Here is a 25805-nt window from a genome sequence, read left to right on the forward strand (position 1 = left end):
ACTTTGGCATTTTCATTTTCCCCTTCTCTAAACAGCAGCATTTGTACAGCTGAGGGTTTTCTTCTGCAGTGACTAAATCCATGAGATTGTAGTTCTTTCCACTGAAAGGGAAGGGAAAGAGTTCTATCAATAGTGATTTTCAGCTTTTCCTTGGTGTCTCTTCTAGAGCATAAGAAGAAACAGACAAAATTAATTTGCAATTCCTATCAATCTACACCACAAGAATTATGAGGTATAGTCAGTCCAAAGTGGGGCTGAGCCCAAAAGAACAGGGCACAAAGAGCTATTGAAACAGCTCTTCCCCACAGGCCCTCCAGCAGTTCTCCCTTTGGCTACAAAAATGGAGGGAACCCAGCAAGACATTTTGTCCTAAGTAAATCAATTCTTCCCTATGTCATATCAGAAAAAGCCATAAAATCAATAGAAATGTAATGAGCTTATTACTTTGAGGGGAAAAATCAGTGGGTTCCAGAAGGTCTGGGGCATTGTTTTGAAGTAAACTTCTGGAAACTTAGGTCAAACTGAGGTTTATTAAAACGAAGGTTATTAAAAATAAAAATGAAGGTGATAATGACTTCTGCAGTAGACAAATGTTAGATCGTGAAAAAAAGTGAGGCATTCAGGCTGGTAATAAACTGCCAAAAAAACCACACTATTCAAAATCCACGGTGTTTTTGTGTACATGAAATCATAGGCATTAGAGATGGAAGGAGCTATTACAGTCTCTTCCTTCACCTACCACAACAGGGTATCGTCTCCCAGCAGAGGACAATATTAAACTGATAATATATACAGCTAGCAATAAGGAGAAAGAAGAGAGAAAACATCTTCAAACAGGAAGCGTGTTCAAAGATATTCCTCAAGTCTAAGGAGTTCTATAATGACTTATTGCTTAGGCTTTTAAAAATATTTAAAAGCTTGAAACATGTAATTCTTTCTTTGTCATGGAGGCCATTGACCCTAGTAAAAGATGGGAAGAAACATTAGCAAATGCTGCCTGTTTCATATGGGTCACGAAAGACTGAACCTGTCAAGAAAATAGGTCTAACTCACACGTGCTGTTTGATGTGTTAACAAGGAGTGTATGATATGTGTCACTAATAGCTACATCCTTTGCTCCAGTCACGATTTTGTCCCAAGCAGTATTCTTCAAGACTATACCCACACTTCTGCATTCCCTTCCACTTTTAGAGGGTATGAAAAGAATACTTCCATGGCTTGAAGAGCTTTACGAATCCACAGCATGTTGTTCTCTGTATCCTTCAACTCCAACATGTATTAGAGATTAGTTTGTATCTATAAAAAGAACTACAGCTGTTCATGCTCATCTACTTACAAGAGACTTGTAAAGCATATATTAATTAGGGAGAATTTCTTTGTGAGCACTTCAAAACCCTTGTGTGTACTCTCTGTGTAGCTAACAGCTTTGCCTTCCTTCACCTCTGCTGTGTCTATAAAAATTATACAGGGGAAAGCCTACAAATTTCATCTCATCTGAATATCTCTACAAGTGGTTCACACTGTAACCCCTGCAGCATTTGGAATAAATTATTATTAGTTCATATTTCATCTCATCCTAGCAGATTTATTTGTGTCCTGTATCCTCCACTTGGCAGCCATTCTCTTGGTTTTGCTGTCTCTTTACACCCTTCAACACAGCTGACTGATTGGATTAAAATAATTTAGGACTGAAATGATTCATGTTTCACTTAAAGTCAACTGTACAGGCTGTTCTGCAGAGACTGCCTGTAGTTTACCATGCACTTGGACATGTTCCAGCGACTTGGAGTGTGACAGGACGAGGGCAAATCTGAGACACTTCCCTTTGGCCTTTTGTACTCCAGCAGCTGTTCACAGAGCAGGCTGCTGGCAAAGGCAACGGCAAGAAGTGCTGGGAGTTAACACACAAGGTCTGCCCCTTCATGGGGGCACAAACTCAGGCTTGGGTCACCAGTGAAAATGTTTGGTCTGATCATGCAAGCAATTTTGCAAAACTGCTGAGCAATTGGTCACTACTGCTGGACCTGCAAAGGAGCTGCCAAGAGCCAGTGTAATGAACGGCTGCTGCAAGCCAAGACTGAAGGATTGCATGAGGCAGCAGCCATACATTGCCAGTCTTTCCAATTTTCACATACAACCAGGGTCTGACTCCCTTTGTTTTCCACGTTACATTCACATGTTATACTTTTGGAAACTTTTTTACACCCACCACTGAACTAAAAAGTGTCATAATAGAATGTGACATTGAGTATTGACAGTTCACATATTCTCAAGTAAGACAGAATAGCAAACAATATTTTCCTTGAAGTCATGTGCAAAACCCACAGCAAGTTTGACACCCAGAAGTAAACAAAGACACCTCCAATGCTTTTTTGGGTGTTTCTAGAGCTCTAGGGTGTAACACAGGTAAGTCACCATTCCACGTGTGCCTGTTGTCCTCAGGGTGCTTGGTGCCATTTTCTCCTCAGGCCATCCCAAGAAGTGCCACCATGTCCCCTCATCCTCTGATCCCTCAGTGAAAGGTGCTTCCATCTCAGTAACTCTGGCAGGGCACCTGCCTGTCTCTGCTGCTGAAACCACTACTGAGAGAGTGCCTTTATCTGCAAGGCAGGGTTAGTATCAGACAATGGTATTTCAGTGGCTGATAACAAGTATCTCTGTTCAAACACTTGTGTTTGTAGCCTTGCAGCTGCTAATGTCATAGGAATGTTATAAATAGGTTTATATAAAAGCAGTCTTAAAACAAATAAATTATTATTAGTGTCATTCCTAGCACCTTTAGACATGGGCCACGATCCTATACACTAAATGATTACTGTACCTCCCTTACCCCTAATTTATAACCTAAATGCTCATTTTCAAATTTATGCAAACTTCACAGTTGACAAGATTTACAACCTGTCCTATTTACTTCCCTTCTAAGGAGAACAGACTGAGTAGATCATCCGTGTAAGCTTAATAAAGGCAGAAAAGTTTCTCCACAGCAAATCCAACCTTAACGGTCTGATACAAACCAGTTATAAAAAATTTTTTGGTGTTTTGTAGGAAAACACTTATTTTAGTTACAGCAGTTCTGGCAGCAGCAGGGCTCTGCTGGAGACACACCACAGGAATTCTATATACCCAGCTTGCAGAGCAGAGCAAATGCTGCAAGCGTCACATCAGTGTAGGAAAATCCTCACTCGCTGAATACAGAGATGTCAAAATCACATGATATTAGACTGCAAAGCTGGACTCATGGTGGTTGGTTCGCCTATTACCCTACAAACACTTTTGGCAATGAAATTGGCTCTCGAAATTAAGATTCACTAGAAACTGGAGGTAAATAGTAGGACTACCCCAGTGGCTGCTAAAAAATGGGAAGGGATTCACCTCTCTTCAGAGTGACCTTTTCTTCCCTACCCTTCTGTTTAGTTTTTTGTTGGTTTTGGGTTTTGTTGGGGTTTGGGGTCTTTTTGGTTTTTTGGGTTTTTTTTCCCCCAGTTGGTTTGGGGTTTTTTGCTTTTTAAACTTACACAAACACCTGTATTTCTGTAGATTTAGTACCAAAGATACTTTCAGTCACTTTCAGGAAAATGTTAATCAACCCTTGCCAAGGAGACTTTATGTGGGAGAACCTTTTTAAGATCCACTTTCATTTGGGTTGCTGCAATCCACACTCAGTCATAATCCACCAGATCTATGACTCAGAAGCACAGCAAAAATGGCTTCTGATGCTGACTGTAACTTGGAGGATAGGTAGAATGTGTAACTTCATCAGGCTTGAGTCAAGCCTTAGGTATAGTGTGGAGCAGAGAGAGCTGCAGTTCTGGTTAAGCTGTGCCAGTGCATAGATATAACCTGAGCATAAAGCTCACCATGCACATAAAAAAATAAACATGACATCTATGTAAATAACTTGCTAAGGGGAATTTTTGTGGGGCATGTTTTACCCACAATGTAAAAGCAAAGCCATTGCTCATTTCCCTCAACATTTTCACATTTCCCTCAACACTGTGACTTCCACAAATGTAAAAGATGATGGTTTGGAAAGAGACACAAAAATCTGAGACTACATCATTGAGGATGAGGTCTCCAATGTAAAGTTCCAGAGAGGAACATTTCCTGAATAGGCTGTGGGACACTTATGGGCATACTTAAAATTGCTACAATGTTTTCCACTGACTGGAAAAATAGAAAGGAGGATCTATACCCTTCCACACAGTGCTATGCCTGAAAGGTTACAAAGAAAGTGACTGTACCTCAAATGTAACAGCATTTCCTTCAAAAGCCCCAGTACTTCAAAAAATGTATTACACACACCCAGATGCGCCCTTTGCTGTAAAACTGGTAAAACTGCTTTCTTATTAAGTTTTTCAGATGCCTAAAGTTAATCATATGCATAAATATTTACACAACCCCTCAGGACACACAAGTGAAATGAAGGACTTAAGGGTATGTTAGGTCAGTACTAAAAGTTACTGAATTTTAAAAATATTTTTCCATACTATTATTTGCTGCTAACTCCATGGAAATTTACATTAATATTTTTTCTAAGTTTCAGATTCTTTAAAGCCAAGGTTAATACTGATAAGTGAGCTGAGCTGCAAATTTGATTTGATGTAGAAACCAGCAAGCACTTTGGTATAGCAAACCCTTACCAAGAGGAGGAATGACAGTCCTGAAAAAAATAATAGAAGTTTGAATCAGAAGTTCAAGATTCTATTTTCTCTTTTTTCCATGTTGTCGGTGTGACCTTGGGAAAATTACCTAATCTTCTCATATCTCAGTATTTCTGCCTGTGAAATAGAGATAATATTCTCTTCACCATCATGTGGCTACTCTCAACTAGCTTTTACAGTTTGTTCCAAGACTCACAACTGGAAATACAATTTTTTTTTCCATTTCTTTTATTCACGTTTTCTTCCTTTGCTGTACTGTTATCAAAACATCTAAACTACACTGTTACATATGAAAGACAGAGATTGTTACTGAAGGGGATAAAGGGTGCATAGTCATTATTTTTCTCATCAGAAATAATTTTCAGATCCCCACCACACAGACATTGTTTACAGGTAACGTGAGTGAAGTAGAATCAGGCATTTTATTGGTAAGTCGTAACTGAGAAAAATTTGTAGCATGTAATTGTGTACATGTTTTTGATCAAAAGCCCTACATGAAATATATATGTTTTTCCCTTGAAGTGAGCAAAGTCAAACAGGTGGTAGAATAATTTTTAGGGTTTTCTGCTCTAGAATTAGTGGGGCAGAAATTGTTCATGGAAGGAGGGAATCCTTGACTAGCAGTGTCATCCAGGAAACAAGGGCAAAATAAACAGTATGAAGCACTACAAAATCGAACTTACAAAGTTTCCACAAACTTTCCTGACTATTGCCTAGAATGAAAATAAGAGAACACTGTATAGTTTAGCCTGCTCTGAACATCAGAGTGTTGTTTCTGCCCTGTCCAGACATGAGCTATGCTTTCAGCACCAACTTCTACTTTCATGCACAAAAGAGCTCCATTAATATCAAAGGATTTAAAATAGGGCAATTCATCAAAGCTTGAACTCCAAGAACTGTTAAGAACGTAGTAAGGCTCAGCCATGAAAGGAAGGAAAGAAGGCAAGAATAAGACTATACTCTTAAAAGCTTATAGAAGAATTTCTAGTGGCTGGAGCATGTGGCTGTTATCACAGCATGCCAGATTCTCCAAGGTAACTGTCCAGTGCTGACCTGTGAGTTCGAGGAAACCAGCTCTCATCAGAGTCCTGGCAGTATTAACGTACACTACACTGACTGGTCATAGCTGTAAACACATAACCACAGAATAGAACACATGACAGTGTTTTCAGTAATACCCCTTCCCTTATTTGTCTGTATTAGATATGCTATGCAAGTTTACCTTTAAAAAAAAAGGAAAATGAGAAAGAGAGATTTGAAAACAAACTAAGTAAAATTGGTTTTCTCTTTTTTTGAAAAAAGTTTCAGATCTGAATCTACAGGTTCTTTCCCAGTGTGACTGCTCACCTTCATCCTGTTGTGCAGACTGCAGAAATCCTGTTCAGCTCAGTCCACATCTGTTAGAGATTCTTCTCATTTTCCCTACTTCCAGCAATGAGGGAACAGTCAACTCTTCTCTAGTTAACCCACAGGGTCAGAGGGAAGGCCCTTGCTTACCCTTTCCATAAAGCTGCTAAGAAATAGCTGTTCCTCACCTCACTTTCCTCTCAAACCCTGATCTCCTGATCAGGACTCAGCCCCCTTCTACATGGCAGGTCCTGCAGTCGAGCGTCCCTTGACACACATCCCATGGACAGTCCTGCTTTCAAGCCCTCCCAGCAGTATCACCATCTTCTTCTAGTTTTCAGTATTTCACACTTCTAGTACCCCCTTCCAAGCAGCCCCAATGCCCTCAGGTGGCAAAACCAGCATTAATTAAACACAGCTCCCTCCTGGCTTTTAAAGACCTATTTATGGTTCCACCTTAACATGAAAACAGATGGAGTCTGGGCTTATAATAACCCTCCAACTGTGATTTAAAAATATGAATCCTTTTGATGCTGCTGTCCTCAGCTTAAATGTCTGAGTAACAGAAGGACATGGCAGAACCCTTAGTGTATACTGAAAGATCTTATTCAAAGCGCTATTTTCCAGATGCACTTGTTAAAACTCACTTTCTGCTGCTGCTCAGTGAAGTAAGAAGAGAACTTAATCTGATGAAGGACAGAGTTGGGGTAGTAGCATCAGGCAGTGTGGTGGTTCATCACATTCACTGCATGGATTCCTTTTGAAAATCATTCCTCTGAAAAACAAAGAGCCACACCAGTCTTTCAGGTTCAGGATCATTATGTTCAGTTAGATGAGAAGTAAGTTTCACACAGAAAGAGCTGCTCTCTTTAGGCACTGTAGATACCATTTTTTTCACCTGAAGGAATTAAAACCATGTAAATTCCATGAAATATGATGTGAAACTCCATTTCAACAAATCACACTTACTTTAATTCTTGTTTTAGCCCAAACTGTCATGGTAGACTATGACCAAAGGCAAAGGAAGCAAGTAAGAAAACACAACCCAGGATACCCATTAGCACTGCATCAAATTAAACTGTCTGCAAATAAAGTAGGGAATCCAAAACTGTTGGAAAACAGGAACTTCATATGAAACAGGCATATTCTCTGTTTGTGGGCCAGAAAAGGGACTCAGAGTTACCATCTTGTGCCAGATTTCTCCTTGCTCCTTTCACTGAATCCTTGATTTTCCTCACATGCAGGAGCCAGACCATAATGATTCCAGAGACAGGGCTAAGGAGGCCACAGCACATATTACAGAGCTGCATCTTGCAGCTTCCCTTCATTGTGCTGTTTCCTGAAATAGAAAGAGTCCCATCACAGCTGAACCTGCTCCATTTTCACTGGGTCACAGTACAAAGACAATTACATATTAGAGCAGCTCATGAACACGGCAACAGTGTGAGCTGCCTGAATTCCAGCTTTCAAAAATAAAATTACTCCAGGAGTTTTCAAAATAACACAGCTGACTGTCCAGCAACACTGGAAGCCATTTCTGGGAAACCCAGGATCTGGAGTTTAGGATCAGGGCATTTCTTTTGCCAAAAGATAGTCAAGGCCAGATGTGTTACCAGAACAGCCATAGAAGTAGGAATGGCATGATACCAGTAAAAACTTACAGCACAAGGATTCAGAGAATTCAGCCATACAAGGTGGATCCTGATGGAAACTGAGTTTCTCATCCACTACTTAAGGGGAGTTCTCTGAACAGAAAATCATGGCAATTAGACAACTTCACGGGAATCATAAATCAGTTCTGAATTTTTCAGTTAAAAACCAAAAAGTCCAGAGGCAGTAAAGCAATATCCCCTACTAAGAACTTTGTGTCTTAGTGACTACTTGCTTAAGATTTTCACAATACTAGTATTTATTCTCCACTTTTGCATCTCTCAGGACTGGAGACAGAGATTTGAGAAATGATTCTGATAGTTGAAGGACATTCAATTGAACTTCAGCAACTGAAAATCTTTGGAAGTCCCAAATGCAACACTCACAGCTATAACATATACAGTGCAAGTTACACCAAATTACACTCAAGATGTTGGTTGATTTGACAAGTCAACAGGACCCCACAATGTTTCTGTTTCAACATGTGACTAACTTGCAGGCACTTGTCTTTCTCTGCTTCCTCCTTCCAAGAGCTAGTGGCTTGGTTCCAGCAGAATTATTTGACTTCAATAAAATTTGACTGTTACTAGTTTACTTGATCTAAACTTGAAAGTGCTCATAAGAAGAAAAAAGCTTATCACTGAAACTTTTATTCCTTCCCCTTTACAACTCATATCCAGCCTGTAAAGGAATGGGGTGAGGACCAAAATAATAAAAATGGAATAAAGAATAAGACATTCCTGTTGACTTGTCTGGGAGCTCTATTCTTGTTAACTCATGCACTGTCTGAAACAATGGGGGAATTAAAACAGGTTACTTATACAATAGGATCTGGAATTTGTATCCCACTTGTCCTCCCCTAGCCCACTGAAACTCAGTTGGAAAGCTTGGCTGACCCTAAACAAACTTTGAATTACTGAAACTGCCAATAAAGCTACAAAATAAATTGATTTATTTTACTTATTGTGATTGTACAGATGTGCTCTAGAACATTTTTTTGACATGGTGTGCCTTTACTAGTCCTTCATTCTACTTACTGCATGAAAACATTGTGCAAGGATGGAGCTGATTGCTCAGTTACCGAATAGTGAGCTGTAAATTTAGCACCTGACCATCAAGATCTTTCTTCCAGGCTGGGCACCAAGATGCTACCCTTTGAAGAAAAACATATGGCACTCAGGCTCCAGCAGCAGCTAAGTTAAACTCAGCTCACAGTTTCCTAAGCAAAGATTATCCCAGTCTTCATATGTGCCAGTGAAAACTGCTTCAATAAATCAATGGGCTCAACTGAACAAATCATCAGATCAAGGCACCAAGTAACCAAAACGAACAAGACTGGTACTCAGCTGGCACTGCTTTGTGGTAAATATCAAAGGTAGTCAGTTCTGAGTCAGAGTATGTCATTAACTCCTTCTGTGAGTTGGGCAATTCAATTTAGTACAGTACCCAAGATTATCTGTAAAAGGCCGTATCATTTACTCTTGGAGTGCTGCAAGGCACATTCAGGAAGGTTTTACATACTCAAACAGAAGATTAACAGTGCCTGTTGTAACAAAGATGCAGTGATGGGTTAGTCAATCTTCAATGGAGAGATGCAGAGAGATACCACGGGGAAAAAAGTGGGAAAGAGGCTGCATTTACAAATGAATATTTAAACAGTGAGAATTAAGAGGCTGACATTTATTTAGCCAAACTAACTGAAAATATTATTTTTTAAGAGAAGTCCAGCTTTTCTTCTGTCTAAAATCAGTGCACAAGATTTTTGTGCTGACATTTTGGGGCCAGATTAGCCCAAATTTAGCATGAAAGTGGCGCGGGTTATAAGTCAAGCAGCATTTCATGCTGCTGACAGTCCCTCCTGAATTACCTACTGCCATGACTGTGTTTTCATCCTGTACCAGGAATGTTATGCTAATAATATAGCTCAGGGAAATGACAGGAATAGTCCAAGGAGGTTGCCATGTGGACAGCCTTCTTTTTTTATGTTTGAGCAACACTCTAGAATTGCAATTCACAATGTTCTATTGAACTGTATGTAACAGCTTCACCTTTCAATTACTTTGTTTGCATGTTTGTTTGCTCTTGTATGTGGGCAACACTAGGAAGCCTCCAAAATTAAGATAAGACTGAAAATGGGAATGATGAACCTCTATCTTATAAGGGTAAAATTACTAAAGTAGAGTCACTAAAAATATGATCCTCATCTGAGCTGTGCTTGCTACATGTTCCTAAGATTTTTTGTAAAATTTCTGCAAAACAAAATAACTGTGGATATCCAAAGTATTAGATTCCTTTGTCAGCTTTTTTGCCAGTGGCAGAACACAATCCCACATGAATCAGACTATTAACTGGACATATCTATAGTCCTAATTTTAAAGAAATTCCTCCCAGTCTTTTATCAGAAGGGAAGTGAAAATTGTGAGTTGTTTTGCAAATTGCCCATTTATTTGCCAGTGACAGAAGGAACAAACCACTGACTCTCCTGCCCCCTTATACAGCATGTGCAAAGGACTAGGAAAATTGTGTTCCAGCTAAGCAATCACAAATGGAACAACCTCATTTACTGGAACTGTTACAGTTTGGGTAAATGACAGTGCAGAAGCAGGCCAGATCTGCACTCCTCTGAATGTTAGCACTCCTGTCTGAACAGTCACATCAGTGTTGCCACAGAGAAATAACACCTACACAGCCCATCCAAACCAAAGGCAGTATCTTCTTCCCAGTTACTTGTTCCTCCATAGAGGCTTTCAGAAAGCCACACTCATCACTTGTTTATTTCTGAACTCAGAACTCCTTCAGCTGGGCAGGGAGTGAGATGAGATGTCAAAAGCATTATCCCAGGAGAAAGCAACATCCATACTTTGTGCTGCAGTGTCTGCACTTTACTTGTTAATTTTCCTATCATCATTAGTGAGGAGCCACTCAGTAGCTGAGGAGGCCAACCTTGTTGGGTAGCAATCCTTTTTTTAAGTTTATATCCATGGTGGTCACACCTTCAGTTTAAAATTACTGAAAATAAACTGTGCAGACAGCTTACTAAAGTACCTCATAACCCTAATGAAGACATACGGCAGAAGTTTATGAAAAATGAGGGGCCTATTTACAAGGAAAACAATGTTTCTGAGACTGATCTGAGGCTGAACAGCTGATGAAACAGTTTGGGAGATCAGATTGTGATTAGAAGAAAGGATAGAGGACTAGGAGAAAGACTTGCAGAAAATTAGCCCTTGACAGAACTATCTGAATTTTCCAGTAAAGGAAATTGCCCAGGCTGGAATGAAACTCATGGGTCAAAGGCAAATCACACTGAGTGAGTCACTGAGGAAAACAGACAGCTAAATCTATCATTAAGCTACTTTGCAGAAAGCAAATAGGATTGTTTGCACAAGATGGCCTAGCCAGTGTAGTCACAGTGCTCAGCTTTTTGTACGAAGTGGTGACCCTGAAGGTGTTTCGGGGAACTATTCCAAGGCCATTGGTAGGTAAGCAACATAATTCTGAACCATGATTTAAAATACAAGTTTAATACTGTCACTACTGCTTTCTAGAAAAACGGGACAGAGGATTTTGTCCCTGCAAACGACAGGCACAAATTTCTGGGAATAAGCCTGCAGGCTCTCTTAGAGAGTGCTGAGCAGGTAGAGCTCCCATACTTTCAAGTTCCCTGGCCTTGAGTGACCTATTGAGAAACATACAAGCTAGTGTATTTCATCCTCTTTCAAACAAAAACAAAGTCTGATCTACCACTTATCAGAACAGGATTATTGGCCAATTCCCAGTCATCCTTGCTGATACTTTTACCAGGGAGCAGAAAATCAGGTTATTGAAGGCCTTGGAAAAGTTCAGGTGTAAGTCCTTAAACCTAAGTATGATTTTTTCTATCACACACAGAATGGGATAATCTAACAGAACATCATGAAATAAACATAATTTCGCACCATCTGGATCATGTTTTCCAGCCTAAATCACTAACTAAGCTACTTTATCAGGTTGCTCACCTCATCACAAGATGCAAAATCTTTCCTTTGGGCATATAAGCCAACTTGTCAGTGGAATATTTTTGCAACTACCATTAAGTCACAATGCATATGAATATGAATTTTGGCCAAATATAAATACAGATATAATTGAGATCAATTTTTCTTGGCCTTGTCTGTGCATCCTGTGTATTGGACCAAAAGAGCCCATTTGATGTGTACCACATTCAGTACTTAAAGCGTAAAGAGACTTGAGGTTCCATAAGGCAAGAAACTAAACCTGAACTGCGATCCTTTTAATCAGGCTGGAGCTGAGGAAGCTCTCAAAAGGGTTGTGCGTTCCAGGGATTCCATTGCTGTGTTTACCCCGGCCCGTGAGGCGCTTTCGGCCCCTCACTGCGGGGGTTTTGCCCCGGGCCCGGACGGCGAGGCCGGTGCCGCCCGCGCCGCCGCCCTGTCCCTGGTGCTGACCGGGAGCGGCCCCTCGGCACAGCGCGCTCCGCTGCGGAGCACGGCACGGGGCCACCGGCCCGGGGCCTTCCCAGCCCGGGACCTCCGCGCTCCTGGGCAAATCCCAGGGGGCTCCGATGCCACGGGGCGCCGCACGAGTTTCCAGCGGTTCAACGATTGGGAACAGGCTTTTTTATTTTTTTTTAACAAACTCATAAAGCAGTGGCTCTGTCATTGTACTGAGAAAACAGCTGACTTTCTGCAGGATACTTTCGGGGCATAACATAAAAAGCCAAAAAAGCAAACCAAACAGAACTGCTGAACAGAGGGATGTATGGAGCGGGCTGCCTGGTCCTTGACAGTACTCAGCAGGACCATGTGAAGGCACCACAAGGCTCAATCTCTTAAATCATCTCAGAATCAGTATCCTGGTGGGCAGTTAAATTGTTCGTTCTGCATTTTTTGTCTTCCAAACCCTTTGTCTCCTCTCGGGACGTCGTTTTAACTTTTGCACTTAATTAAAACGACCATTGCTTATCCACACCAGTGAATCAGTGGGGGAAAACCACCTTGCTTCCACTTTTCCTACGGGTCAGTGAATGAAACCACCGTTCTCACTCGTGTTGCGGCGGCGAGCGAAGGGGCTGAAGGCTGCGGGCTCCAAGCCCGCACAGCATTAACGCACAAGCTCGAGAGCTTTTGCTAAACTTGGGCAGGACAGCAGCCCCTCCCGGCCGCCCTCGCCGCCTTCCACAGCGTTCCTGGTCCCACCCGCGGGCGCAGCCCCCCCGCTCCCGCCGCCATTTCATCCCTCGCATCCTTCCCTGAGGGCTCAGACGCGGAACGCCCGCCCCCCGGGATACCTGCTGCCCCGGCGCTCGGCCGAACCGTTCCCCACAGCTCTGTGTCACCTTCCCGCTCTGCCACCGCGGCCCCGAGGTGATCTCGGCCCAAACTCGGATATTTACACGCCGCCGGCAGCGGCTTCTTGCGGATCAGTCCCTGCGCCACCGCTTGAGGCAAATCCCCTCGCGCGCCGCCTCGCCCGCCCAGCGCCCCCTCGCGGCGGGACGGGGAGCGGCCGCCTCCCTCAGCGCGGTGCTCCCGGCAGCCCGGGTGCTTAAAGGCTGCACCTGCGGGGCAGCGGCTCTTCTCTCGCTACCGGGGCGGGTGCGTGCCTCAGCGCTCCCCTTGGCCCCGGTCGCGGCCGTCCTCTGGCTGCGGGGGCGATGTCCGTGGGTGCGGCAGCCGCGGCTCCCGCGAGGGCGGGACCCACCCGGCGCGGCCCGGGCAGCGCTGCGCGGCCGGAGGGGGCGCGGGGCGGCTGCTCGGCCCGGAGGTATCGCTGAGCGAGACACTGCGAGCGGGCAAGGTGGGTCGCGCCGCGGCTACAGCGTGTCTGTAGTGGGAAGTTAAACCCTGAAGAGCCCTTACGGGGAAGGCAGAAGTAAGTAGGCGAGGTTGAAGTGTAACTTTTGGGAGGCTGCTTAGTTATCTTGCACCCTTGTGCTTATGGGCGCACCGCTACATCAGCGTGCTGTGGTGATCCCAGAGGAATCTGCGATGGCCAAATTACACTGACTGCACAAGATCCTTCTCGTAAGCCTCGCTGTGCGCTCCCCGCGCTGTGCCAGACCTCGGGCAGTGAGGAGGCAAAGCCTGCGCCGTGAGAGGTCTTGTGACCTCGATGTCAGAGCTCAGCCCTTGGTCTCTGTGGAGCTGACGGTGTTGTCTTTGGGATTGTTTGGATTTTTTCGTTCACTGTTTTCCCTTTCCTTAGGCCAAACAGTCAATTAGGCTCCCCTGCAGAAAGGCACAAATTACAGTAGTCACAGGATTGCTGTAAACTTTCCTGGTTTCAGCCCAGAGTTGGAGAATAACAAGGAAAACTGAACAGCAATACATTTTGCAGATTTCTTTTTCTACCTCAAGTCCATGTATTAGAAACTGAGCCCTTCGTTTTAATGCAGCTTGCTGCTGTTGACTCGTTTTTCTCACCTAAAGCTGGTAGCCTAAGTGCTGTGGTTACATTTATAAACAGGGCATGCTTAAAACAACAGATGTTTAGGTGTTCTTTACCGTAAAAGAAGAAATTTTCTTATGGGAAGGTAAGTGCCGTGGAAGTGGTAAATATTACATGGTTTAGGAAGTGTCTTTAAAAACAATGACTGAAAAGCTGGTAAGATGAGAACTTAGTAACATACACTTAAATCTTTACAAACAGGCTGGAGGGGTATCTTCCCCTTCCCTTTCATGGTGAATCTGTCTCTCCACAGGTTTCCAGTTTAACATAGTTACCAAAAAAATCTTCAACTCTTTAAAAGTTTAATTCTGACTAAACTGTGTTGTATACCAAATCTTTTATTGTAGTTAAAGGAGGTCGGTGCAGGGAAAAAAAAGGCCATGTAGTAGAGGAAAAAAGTGTGAAATACAGGGGTTTTTTTGTAAAGGTGAAAACAGTTATGGTGAAGGATCTAGAGGGAGGTGTAGATAGCAGATTGGGTTAATTGGTAAAGTGATACTGGCAGCAGCAAACAGCCAAACAGGAAACATTTTAGCTGCATTTCTGAAGGCATTATATTATAGACAAGGAAGATAATCTATCATTTTATTGCTTGAGCATATCACCCCAACATTATGGGCTTTTTCTGGAATCCACGAAGCACAGTCTTAGTAAAGTATTGACAAAACAAAATGTGGTGAAGCCAAGTGTGAAAAATCTAGCTTCTTGAGAAAGATCAGGACATAGGACAACGTGATAAAGGGACTAACAGGAGTTCAGAAATCCTAAGGTCTGTGAGAATGGAAGGATTTTTAATAAATAGGTGAAACAAAGCTGTACATGGAAGTAAAGTAGGATTAGGTCAACTTAGTTCGGAGTTCAGCAGTGAAGGAAAGGAGATTGCAATGAGCTCTTTTGCAGAATAGTCTTACTTTGGGAGCAATATTGAACTTGTGCTGAATTTGTGGGGAAAAAATATCTTTGCTCTTGGTAATTACTCGTATTTTCAGTTTGTCACTGGCAAGCTAGGAATTCAGAGATAAAAGTTTTTTCCATCTCTAATGTGTCAATTTCAAATTTCTTAGCACTGCTTAGCTAATGTATAGTAAATATGTACTATTTTGTCCTGTGGATGACAATGATGATCAATCCCCAAATGGACCATGTTGATTTCATGTGAAATGTACTTAACATTGGGTTGATTCAAAACTTCAGAAAACTCTAGGATTGCATATATTGGGCAGCTGGTTCAAAGCTTGGGTTTTCTTCATGTGTATGTCTAGCGAGTAGTTTCTTCAAAGGCTCCATTCCCCTTGATTTCCCACTCTTCTGAAGGACTGTAGATAATTGTACTGGGGACAGTGCAGGAATCCATGGGACGAAAAGGGTGTGTTTGTCATAAAGCTGAATGCTGCCTTCTTGTACTGCCAGTTCCTCAGGTGAAGGAGACTGAAAGACAATCTTTTTGCTTGGTTTTCTTTGTTGGTTGGTTGGGTTTTTTTGTTTGTTTTTTCTAAAGGAAAGTCAATCTAGCTTGTTGAACATCTTTCTATTAAAGAGGAAATGATAGTTTATTCCTGTGCGGTGCAAATCTCTCATTTGCCTAGACATAAAACATTGAAACCATGACCTTATATGTATCTTTTTATGTACCAGAGATTCATAGTCTACTGCAGCTCAGAAGTCAAACTCTCAAGCAATCTGCTTCTGAAATCCTTGATGATCCAAATGATACAACCTTGTCGCTGCAGTAACCATAATTCAAGTCTCCCCTGTCCGTACATCTAGCACAGCAGCTAAAATATAACCCCTGACTAATGTGGCCAGCTTCATGAAGTAGTAGCAGCCTTAACAATTGGAATTTCCATTACTTGTTTCCTTCCACCTTAATTTAGTACTGACACTAGAGGCTTTTATTTCATTCACTTAATGTCTGTGCACTCCCGAGCATGCAGTTGTAGCTCTCCCAAAGTCAGTTCACTGTAATACACACAGCATGGTCTCCTAGCACGTGTGAATTGTTTCCGCTGGTGTAACATCTCTGCTGGAGTTGTGGAAGGACAGCTCTGCTCAGGCTCAGAGGCATTTGCTGGAGGTGGTGGCACTCTCCTCTGCCTGGTACCCATCCAGCTTCCTTGCAACTGTTCCCATCAGTCAGCTGGGAATAGCTTGGGGGGCAGGGGGGGATGCCTGGTGAGCTCTGGACAATCCTCTGATTTGATATGTGTAGAGAAAATGTCACCCTGCTCCTGGAATATGTTTTTTGTTTAAATGTCACCCCTTACATCAGTGACCTCATCTGACTTGGTGCTCAGCATAGCTTCTCTCTGAAGAGAGGGAGTTTTAAGCAAGTCATAGATTTTGACATAGCCACAGAATGCAGGGAAGAAGGAACACTGTGAGAAACAAAATAGTATTATCTGAGCAAATAAAAATTATTTTTGAAACAGACTAGCAGGCAGTTATGTAAAGCAACTTAAAACCTAATCTAAACATCACAAGCCTCTGAAAAACAAGGAAATTGCCAGTTATGTATACACAGTTTATTTCAGCCTCTGGTTTCCCAGAAGGTTTTGCTGAGGTTCGTGCTGTTAGCTGTGATGGTGCTATACCTGCTGCACTGATGTCTCACCTTTGAAAACAGGGCAGGGCTGAAATGGCCATCCGGGTGGATCACCAGCTTTTTTATTTAGAGGCTGATTGTACTGAAAGTCTTTAGGTGAGACCTGTGCTGACTATCCCTAACAAATAGACCTGTGACTACAGCATGAGCTTCCTGTAGCATTTTAACTTCATTATTAGGAGCAGAGTTTTCTTCAGGCAGGCAGAGGGGATATAGACACAGGAGGGAAAGGACTTAGGGAGGTCTGGAGAGAGAAAACTGGAGTATTCTTTCTCCAAATTGCACCTGGTAGTGATAGTGCTGACACATGAAAGAGCTGTGGTGCTGATGTGTTGAAGGGGAATGTTGGCCGGGGCGCTGGCATATCCTCTGCACTTTCCTTTTAAAAGTGCCAAGCTATGCTGAACATTTGTGCAGACAAGGATGGAAACCAAAGGAGTAGGAACAAGTGACCTCAGTTCAACATTTCATTCAAATGACAGATCCCCTAATGAGATGCCCACTCTGGTTTCTTAGCACACGACTCAACCTGAAGGATCTCTCAGATCCTTTCAGATGTCCTAACTGATAAGCAGATGGCATGTTATAGATGTGAAAGGAGGACGGAAGCACGTAGTGTTTGATTAAGCAGCATCTCTGTTTCTTAATGCTTAGCTCTGTTCAGTTTGTTGTGTGGCTTTATTCTGTTCTGGGGTTTGATACCCCCCCCCCCCCCCTTTTTTTACACAAATGACTGAAGATTTAGGTATGGGAAGGTAACATGCACAGAATTCACAGCCCATAAAACTGTAACCTTCCTTCTAATACTTATTTATGTGATACTGTCTTTAGTAATGAGGCAATGACTTGTTAGGTTTATCTTACTCCTGGTTTTATTCTGTTCTTCTGAACCCTTGAAATGGAGCCAAGAAAGAGCACTAAAACCAGCAGCAAATTCCTAGGAAAAGTAAAAGGAATAGTACAATGAGAGTATACCTTCAAACTTCTGTGTGTGCATCTGGCTTTCAAAAAAATAAATTCAATACTAGATAAACTGGCAGGCCAGGAAACTCTGCCATTTTAAGTCCAACAAGTCAGTTTTGTCTTCTCAAAAGTCATCATCCAAGCATCAATGGTTCTGGACTCAGAGAGGACAGATTATAAATACTCTTAATGTAAATGTACCTTTGAGGTATTTGTGAGACATCAAACCCCTACTTTCTTCTCAAGCTATGTCTTGCTATTTGCTTTAGTTTTGGTTGGGGCCAGTTCTACTGGCTTAGTGTAACTTTTATTTACATCTGTGTGAATTGCTGTGGTTTAATGTGGACCTCTGGCTAAAAGATAGGATTATATGGTTTAGTCTAGTGCCTATGCAGAGATTAATTATTCCCTTGTACAAATGGCTTTTCTGGCACTGTGGATGCTAGACAGAAACTTTTATTGCTTCATGGCTTTGAGAAATTATCGACCATCTCCTTAGATAAAGACTGAGTTCTCGGTAGTGTTTGCTCTCTGCTGTTTTGTCATCAGATACTTATCATGTTTTAAGGTAGGTGTTGGCAGGGTGACCCATTATCAATGTTCAAGCTGAGCTGCCTCACTCTAGTGCGTTGTGTGTGTTTGCTTGTCTTTTTGATTATCAAAGTAGAACCCATTCTTTTTTCCCCCCTTTGTTAATATAATGGAAATTTCTTTCTAACCCGAAGATAAAGGAGGATAAATGCTGTGAAGAGACAGGAGAGGGGTTCTGCAGGTCCTGCACAAATTAATGACTTGAAAGGGGTGAGCATTATTTAATGTTTGTAGCTTTACCCTGAGAGCAGAAACTTTTGGTTTTTATCTATAGTTCTGCCAACGGCTTCTTTCCTCCCTCATGCCCTCTGTATTTTAGCAGTTTCCAATCTAAGGCACAAATGGTATCCAGCATTACTGTACAAGGGTTATAGTTTTATGGAACACCTAAGAACTGGAATGTAAGCTATGAAAAAAATCAAGGAATTAATTAAGGAAGCAGTTAGCTAACTATTTGTATTCTTAGCCTTTTATTTAAGTGTCACACCTTTAGAAGACTTGTACTGAAATGACTAAACAGGTATGTAGCGAAACCAGGCTCTTGTCACAGAAATTAAATGCTGATGAGAAGTATCCCGTGATACATCTTTCGGCATTCTGAAAGAATAAATGTTAATTTTTCCTAGAGAAAGCAAGGGCTGTGGAACCAAGAGCCAAACATGAAATTTTGAAAATTTTTTTTTGGTGATGCTAAATGCATGTAGTATATACATTGTTCAGTTTAACAAACCATTGCAAAAGAAGGTAAACACTTTCTTGGTGCCTTTCCTGCTACATATGGAAAGATCTATGTAGAAGGAACTTGTTTTATATGTCACAGTGCAAGAAACTTAGGTGCTGAAGCAGAATTTAAAAATGGCTTTGTAGCTGTTAACAGGTTAGTGAAGAGACTTGGGTGTTTGGGATTTTAGCATGGGATTTTGTTTGCTTGTTTTATTAAAATGTGTGGTTTGTCCATAAAGTAACTGAGCAGTGTGAGGGGCTTGAGGAGCCTAGAAAGATCTGTCCCCTTCCCTGGGGACTATATTAGACCTCTGAGTCATGAAGTCTTTGCATAGTAGGTGTCTGGTTACAAACCTTTTATGGGCCTTACTCAGCTGGGATATCAGCATCTGCATTATAGCTCCCATCTATTCTTAGGTGGTATCAGAGCACGACTGAACAGGCAAGGCAGAGAGAGAATTGCTTTCATTATGTAAAACCCTTCCCTGTTCTCATTCTGTTTTTTCACTTTTTGTCTGCCCCATCCTTCTGTCCTGCAGCGCCCTGTTGCTGCCTGTGAAAGCGGTACAAAATGGCTTACAGTGTGACTCTGAATGGACCTGGACCGTGGGGCTTCCGACTGCAAGGGGGCAAGGACTTCAACATGCCCTTGACCATCTCCAGAGTAAGTGTGCAAAAAAAACTCGTTGAGCTTGTTTGGGTTGGAAAATAGCAGTGGTATGTACACTTTGACCTGGCCTAGCAGAATTGAGGATCTTTGCACCTAGGTGTGAATAAAGACAATATAATGTGAACTTGAAATGTACCAGTTTGAAGTACAACCTGGCATTGATAAAGCCTCAGGAAGACAGTTCTGGTTAGTATGTTTTTATGAATGATGATAGTGTCTCTTTTAAGTAAGCCTCCAGTTCTGTTTTGTACACTGTTGTCCCTTTTTCTGCTGATAGGGGCCTCGCTGGTGCTGTTTGGGGGAAGGAGTAGAACAACTCTGAATGGGAATACAGAATTATATTTCTAGAAAATAAACATGTAAATACGTGAAGTCAGGTGTTAAAACTGAACAAAGACAGGGATGTGTCCCCTCTTGTGATGGGGTAAATAAATTAGATAAAAATTAGACATGTCAAGCAGAAGACTCAGTAGTACATAAAATACTGTCTTAAATTATGCAGAAGCCTTCCATTTGCAGCTGACAAACAGCATGTGATTTAATAATTAATTACCTGGTGTAGCTGTCAATTACAGCCATATACTTCCTAGATGCCTTTTTTTTTATCTTCCCCTTGAAGTGTTATTTTAAGGTGTTGCAGTTCAGTACTCCTATTATCTGAATTAGCTCGGTTATTTAAATATTTTTTAACATTGTATGGTTTCAGGAAATTTGTGTTTCCCTTACCTACTTCTCTGTTATAAGATAGTTCTGTGTAATTTCTGGTAGCTCCCTTCTCTTTTTTTCTTGTTTCTGACATTTCCAGATCTTCTCCAGAATGTTCAGCTCTTTCTAGAGAGGTCTTGGTTCCTCTACAAATCACCTGCAGAGGACTTTGCAGTACATTGACAAGAGAGGTTACTTACATAACAGTATGTAAGAGAAATACCAGAATGATTTAATCAGACAAACAAGTAGAATGCAAACAAAAGGTGTGCTCTACTGCAAAAATAATAATAATAATAAAAAAAGCCACCTACACTGCTTTTAAAACTATGTTGTTTTTTTGGTAGTGAAAAAATACAGTCTGTTAAGTTGTGGGTACAAAATTTATATCTCTGCAACAAATGTGATTCAAAGTCTGTTGGTGAGCTGCTGAAGTCTTAGCTATGCTATTTCATATTCATCCTGTGGAACTGTATCATCTGATCTCCCTTGTTATGCACATTATTCCTTTCTTGGAAGACAGAGCCACATTTACCTTGATACTAAGGCCTATGATGAGGAGATGTACTTTTCATAACTCCTTTTGTAGAAGCAGCATAGTAATTGCAAACAAGGCTGTTCTGGCAGTGTTATCTAAAGCAAACAAGTAAAAGATAACCTAATATACCCCCTGCCCACAAAAATAAACTCTCTTCATAAACTCAGATTAATCTTGCTCCTGTAAATAGTGTTGGTATTTCTTTTCTCATCCCACCCAAGCTAAGTACAGAGAGGTGCCATTATATTTTTGTAGGCATTTTCATGACACTTTGCAGCCTGCACTGTATGGTGTTGATTATTTTCTTCTAAGTCATTCAGTCATACCTAGAGTCTGTCAGTCATGGGCCAGTGCTGTGGCACTTGCACTGTATACGAGACAATCAGTAATGAAAAGCCAGTTGTTTCCCAAAGAGCTCATTGTCTCAGGTTGTAATCTCTGAAAGTGTAAGCACTGTGCCCAAAGGCTGCATGATTCTCATAGGGCTTTGGAGAGCATAGAAGGAGCAGAAGCGAAACTGCAGCGGCTGAATTCCCAGAGGTGTGGAGGAATTAGCTCTTCACACAGTTGACTGCTTTTTCAGCCCTAGCAGTGTCAGAAAGCCCTGTTAAATGTCTTGAACTCCTTCCCAGCAAGGCCCAGTTTTTAGCTGGGACTACTGCTTTGGCATGGGATTGGATTTTAGAGCCTGCCTTATGAGGGTAGAAGCAGACATACAGGAATTAACATAGTCTCTTTCAGAGGGAGCTGGGATAGTTATGCCTGATGGTTGTGATGTTTTTAATTGGAACATAGTTTAATACATGACTTTTGATTATAATCTGTTTTTTTTCTTTAGCATCTATCACATAAATGTTTCTCTAAACAGATCAGATATTCCTGTTAATCAGAAATATGCAGTCATAAGTGAGTTGACCTATGAATTCAGCCGTAACTGCAGTCTTAGTGTGGTGGGAAAAGGGAAGCTGTACTTACATTTTTAAGATATTCCTGGTGGGGAGGAGAGGAGAGAAGATAACTGTGAGGAAGATCTCTCTCTTGGAAAGGGCACACAGCTCTGAATGTTGCTAGCAGATGCTGTACACCTATTTATGGACTGGTTTTGATCCACAGCTGCCCTGAGATGAGATTAGACTTTCTATGTGCAAGATGAGTCCTAAACCCCAAATACTTCAACTTAAAGAGTATTATAATTGCTTTTAATACCAGATGTGCCGTGGCCCTTTTGGCTACATGTGCACAATGTCCCTCTATGCCTGCAGTCAGGGTTTGCATGCAGACATTTTCATTGTGCTCTGACTGCCCCCAATTAATTAGACTGTTTGTAAGTGGGCCACAGAGAACAGAAAGATTCCTCCTTTTTCATGAGGGCTCTGTGCTCTTCTGTCATGATGCAAGAGAATTGTCTCTAAGCTCCTGAGAAAGATGATGGAAAGAGTCTAACACACCAGGGTTGTTCATCCCATCTACAGTATTAGACCAACAAGTTTCCAAGGACCCTTCTGAAAGAGGACACCAGTATTGTGCCATTATGAAGTTAGTCCACACATAGACATAAAGTGGGGACCTCTTGACCTGTACTCTGTCAGCCGGCCCTATACAATCCCAACCCATCTTGCACTTTACCTGGAGAACGGGGGAGAAATCCTGAAGGTCTTTGAAACCTGCTGACAAAAGCACGATTCAGGATTGTGGGATTGCTAATGAACACAGTGGACTAGGAAAGGAATTGCCCAGAGCTGTTTGGCACAACAAATCTTCAAAATGGTGTCTGAGACACTGTATTTTTTTCCATTTAGGTAGGCTCAGGTAATCAGCTCACTGCTGAATAGTCAACAGCATAATGCACAGGAGTCACAGTCAGTCAGCTGGGTGACAGGTGAAGATGTGTTCCCCTGAAATGGATTGTTCTACTTATCTGTTCTTTATCTAAAAATAAATGCCTGACTAACATAGGGGGTGGGAAGAAGAAAAGAGGAAACAAAAACAAGTAGGGAAGAGTTAAGGTCACTCTGCAGCTTTCACACTCCTTTAACAATAGCATTGGGAAATCATCTGTAAACTATTTTTCCAGTTCCCACCCTGTGGACAATCCTACCCACTAGAAAAATTCTGTCATGAGTTGTCAAATTGTCATGAGATGTCATGAGCAGGTAGCAGAGGTAGGAAAACAGTATTGACAGACTTAGTAAAGCTGAACGTCTGTCAGCCCTGCTGAAATGAATGAGGCTTGCAGGTCGTTGGCAGTGCTAAACGCTGTCACCAGTGGCGTGATCATATACGTAAATCTGCTCTTTCCAAATTGACATGGGCAGCAAAGCTGTTTATTTCCTCCTCCTGCTTGAACTGTCTGGAAGCAAGCAGAATTCATTAATTTTATAAACCTAATCCTCTGTAAGAAGGCTTTTGGACATAGTTAATTATCTAAGTGCTCAGTTGCCGTGCTACCTAAGATGGTACAGTTGTGCATGGTTGGATGCAATAACCATGTTCTGAACATCTTCATATGTTTTTGAATCTTTATTTCTGAACACTAAACTGTTCTAGTGAGTCAGGCTGGCTTGCAGGTGATGCAATGAAGGTATGGAGGGACTATCATCATCTAGGTAGTGGAAATGGAAATATTCCCTAAATCACTGTGGTAACTCACAACTGGTATATTCATTCTGCAGTTACCCATACGGTTTTGTATTTCCTGATAGAGAGGTTTTTCAGCTGCTTGGATTCCAAATCAAAAGGGAGCCTGAAACAGGAGATAGTGTTTAAACAAAACAAAAACATTAAAGAACTACTTTTCTTTATTTGATTAAGTGATGAAAAGGTTGAAATCTGATGATGATGTAAGTGCAGGGAGGGAAAACAGCAAACACTGCTATAACAAGAATTTAATTAGCTGATCTGTATACTTAATCTGCTACAAGCAGCCTGAAACAGCTTTTTGAGTATGGGGGAAAACCCTGGTCTAGCATTTTGCTGTCTGTTTCTGCAGGAGCAGGAAGGTTTTTTCTCACAGTTGTTAGGATCTTTGCTTTTATCAGCATCTCTTCCTGATTGCTTCCTGTCCCTCCTCCACTCCCTAGCATACATATGCCAACCTCTGACTGTCACTGCCTTTGCTTTAGAGGAGCCATGTGAGAGTATTCATTTCCTGTGGGCTATTGCGTATCGGTGTCTTACAGCAGACCACTGAGGAGTGAAGGCAGTCCATCTTCACCTTTTTTCTTCTGTTCATGAATGCAGGGAAACCTCAGATGATATGGGTCAGGCTTTGTGCATTCTGCAGCTGTCCTTTGAATGGCTGTGTGGGGCTGTACATAAATCATAACCAGAAAAATGCAGTTTACCTGTATTGAATTGAATCAATTCAGCAAATTCTCTTGAAGTGCTGATCCCACATCATCTGTTAAGCATCCACCTTTGGTGAATCAGACTGCTGAGTAGCTGTCCTACAGCTGCAACTGCAGCTTTGAGAGGGTTTTTAAATCTCCAAATAAGAAGTCCTTCACGGTATCAAAAGCTATAGATTAGTATTTATAATAGTTGGTATTCTACAAAACTAACAGATAAATCTGGTGTCCTCTAGAAGTCTAGGAGTCTTCCTCTTCAACTCTTACTCAGTAGAGATGTTTTCTTTTTCCTTTAAAGCTCAAATGACAGATTCAACTTCTCAGAAGGGAGTGAACCATTTAGTATAGTGACTGTCTTATGCCTAGATAAACCATAGTAATTTCTTATGCCTGAGCAGTTTCACATTCCTCCAGTCTTCTTACAGTTTAACTTAAAATAGTTCCTTGTGAGTGGAAAATTAAATACTTGCAGGCCAGCTTTTCAGAACACTCTGAAACTTCACTATCTATTTTTTTGATAAAACAACTATTCTGTGGGCATCAGCATTTCTTTGGGATAATCTATTTAATTGTTGGTTACTTCTTGAGTAACAGTCATCTCCTCTGAAGTTACAGCATTCTGAATTTTATTACCTGCAATTATTTGTTGTATATGCAAATCCGTCAGTGTCATAGGAGAGTGCTACTTATTTGAGGTGGTATGTTTGCTTTTAAACTAATTTGCAAGCCAGTTCTGGTATGTTTACAGCTACATTGGAAATGATTGTGTTTCTGTGAGCCTGAGCCCTACAAGTAACTCCTCAACCTCCTGATTTGGTATTGTTTATTTGAGATGTTCCAGTAGACAGCATCTGTACTATAAATGGCAGCTTAGTGTACAGGGCATCTGTATGATAAGGTTCCATGTCTCATCAAACACAAGTGTCATGTCAGACAAGGAGAGGGGGAGCAAATTCTGTAGTTGCATTCCATTTAAATAATACTTGTTGGACCAGAGAAATGGGTTCTGGCACCTGCAGATCAAAAAATCCCAGGATACTGGGAAGGCAGTTCAAGTCCCTGCTCTGAATAAAACAGAACAGAGTTTTGAATATGGCTGTGCAGGTGCTCTAAGAGGTAAGGCATTAGTTATTCTGAGGTAGACAACATTTGCTGTCTTGACCAAAAATACTGTATCAGGTCTGAGGAGTAATCCCAGTGGATGTTTCACCAGAGCCACTGACACTTTAAGAGAAGGTTTGATTTCAGCAAATACCTAATTTTGTTATCCAAAGCAGTTCCAGCACAAGGTGAGTTTTCCCTTCTGTGTAGACAGTCATGATAGAAGTAAGAAGCTTTCGTTTTCTTTCCTTGCAGAAAATATTCTGAAAAATCCATGAAGTTTGTTGTTGTAACTTTAAACTCAAGGGTGTTTTTGTTGAACAGTGCTTTTCTTACCATTTTATTTAAACTGTAGCATGATAACATAATGTGATTTAAATGCATGTATTGTACTTGGCAAAATAACTTTCAGGAAGAACATGTAGCTAGCTGCAGCTCTTGGTCAAATGATTTCTCC

General features: G+C 41.5%; 2 protein-coding genes across 7 annotated transcripts in view; one reads left to right on the forward strand and one right to left on the reverse strand.

The window, feature by feature from the left end:
- WAPL (WAPL cohesin release factor) overlaps positions 1–13117 on the reverse strand; it is a 137712-nt gene extending 124595 nt beyond the window's left edge. Inside the window, exons 1-2 of the mRNA XM_082286057.1 lie at positions 12949–13117; positions 6656–6783 (exon numbers count right to left, since the gene is read on the reverse strand). The gene's annotated coding sequence lies outside the window, so the exon portion shown is untranslated. The remainder of the gene's footprint in view (positions 1–6655; positions 6784–12948) is intronic.
- A 185-nt stretch (positions 13118–13302) lies between these two features.
- LDB3 (LIM domain binding 3) overlaps positions 13303–25805 on the forward strand; it is a 116156-nt gene continuing 103653 nt past the window's right edge. For 5 of the 6 annotated variants that reach the window (XM_082286068.1, XM_082286063.1, XM_082286065.1 and 2 more), the window contains exons 1-2: positions 19362–19429; positions 19527–19651. In XM_082286068.1, coding sequence (XP_082142194.1) covers positions 19559–19651 — 93 coding nt within the window. In that variant the 5' untranslated portion in view covers positions 19362–19429; positions 19527–19558. Of the gene's footprint in view, positions 13458–19361; positions 19430–19526; positions 19652–25805 lie in introns of those variants that run through there. The other variant, XM_082286064.1, reaches the window with a different exon arrangement.

This window comes from Coloeus monedula (genome assembly GCF_965178545.1).
Source record: "Coloeus monedula genome assembly, chromosome: 8".
Classification (NCBI taxonomy): domain Eukaryota; kingdom Metazoa; phylum Chordata; class Aves; order Passeriformes; family Corvidae; genus Coloeus; species Coloeus monedula.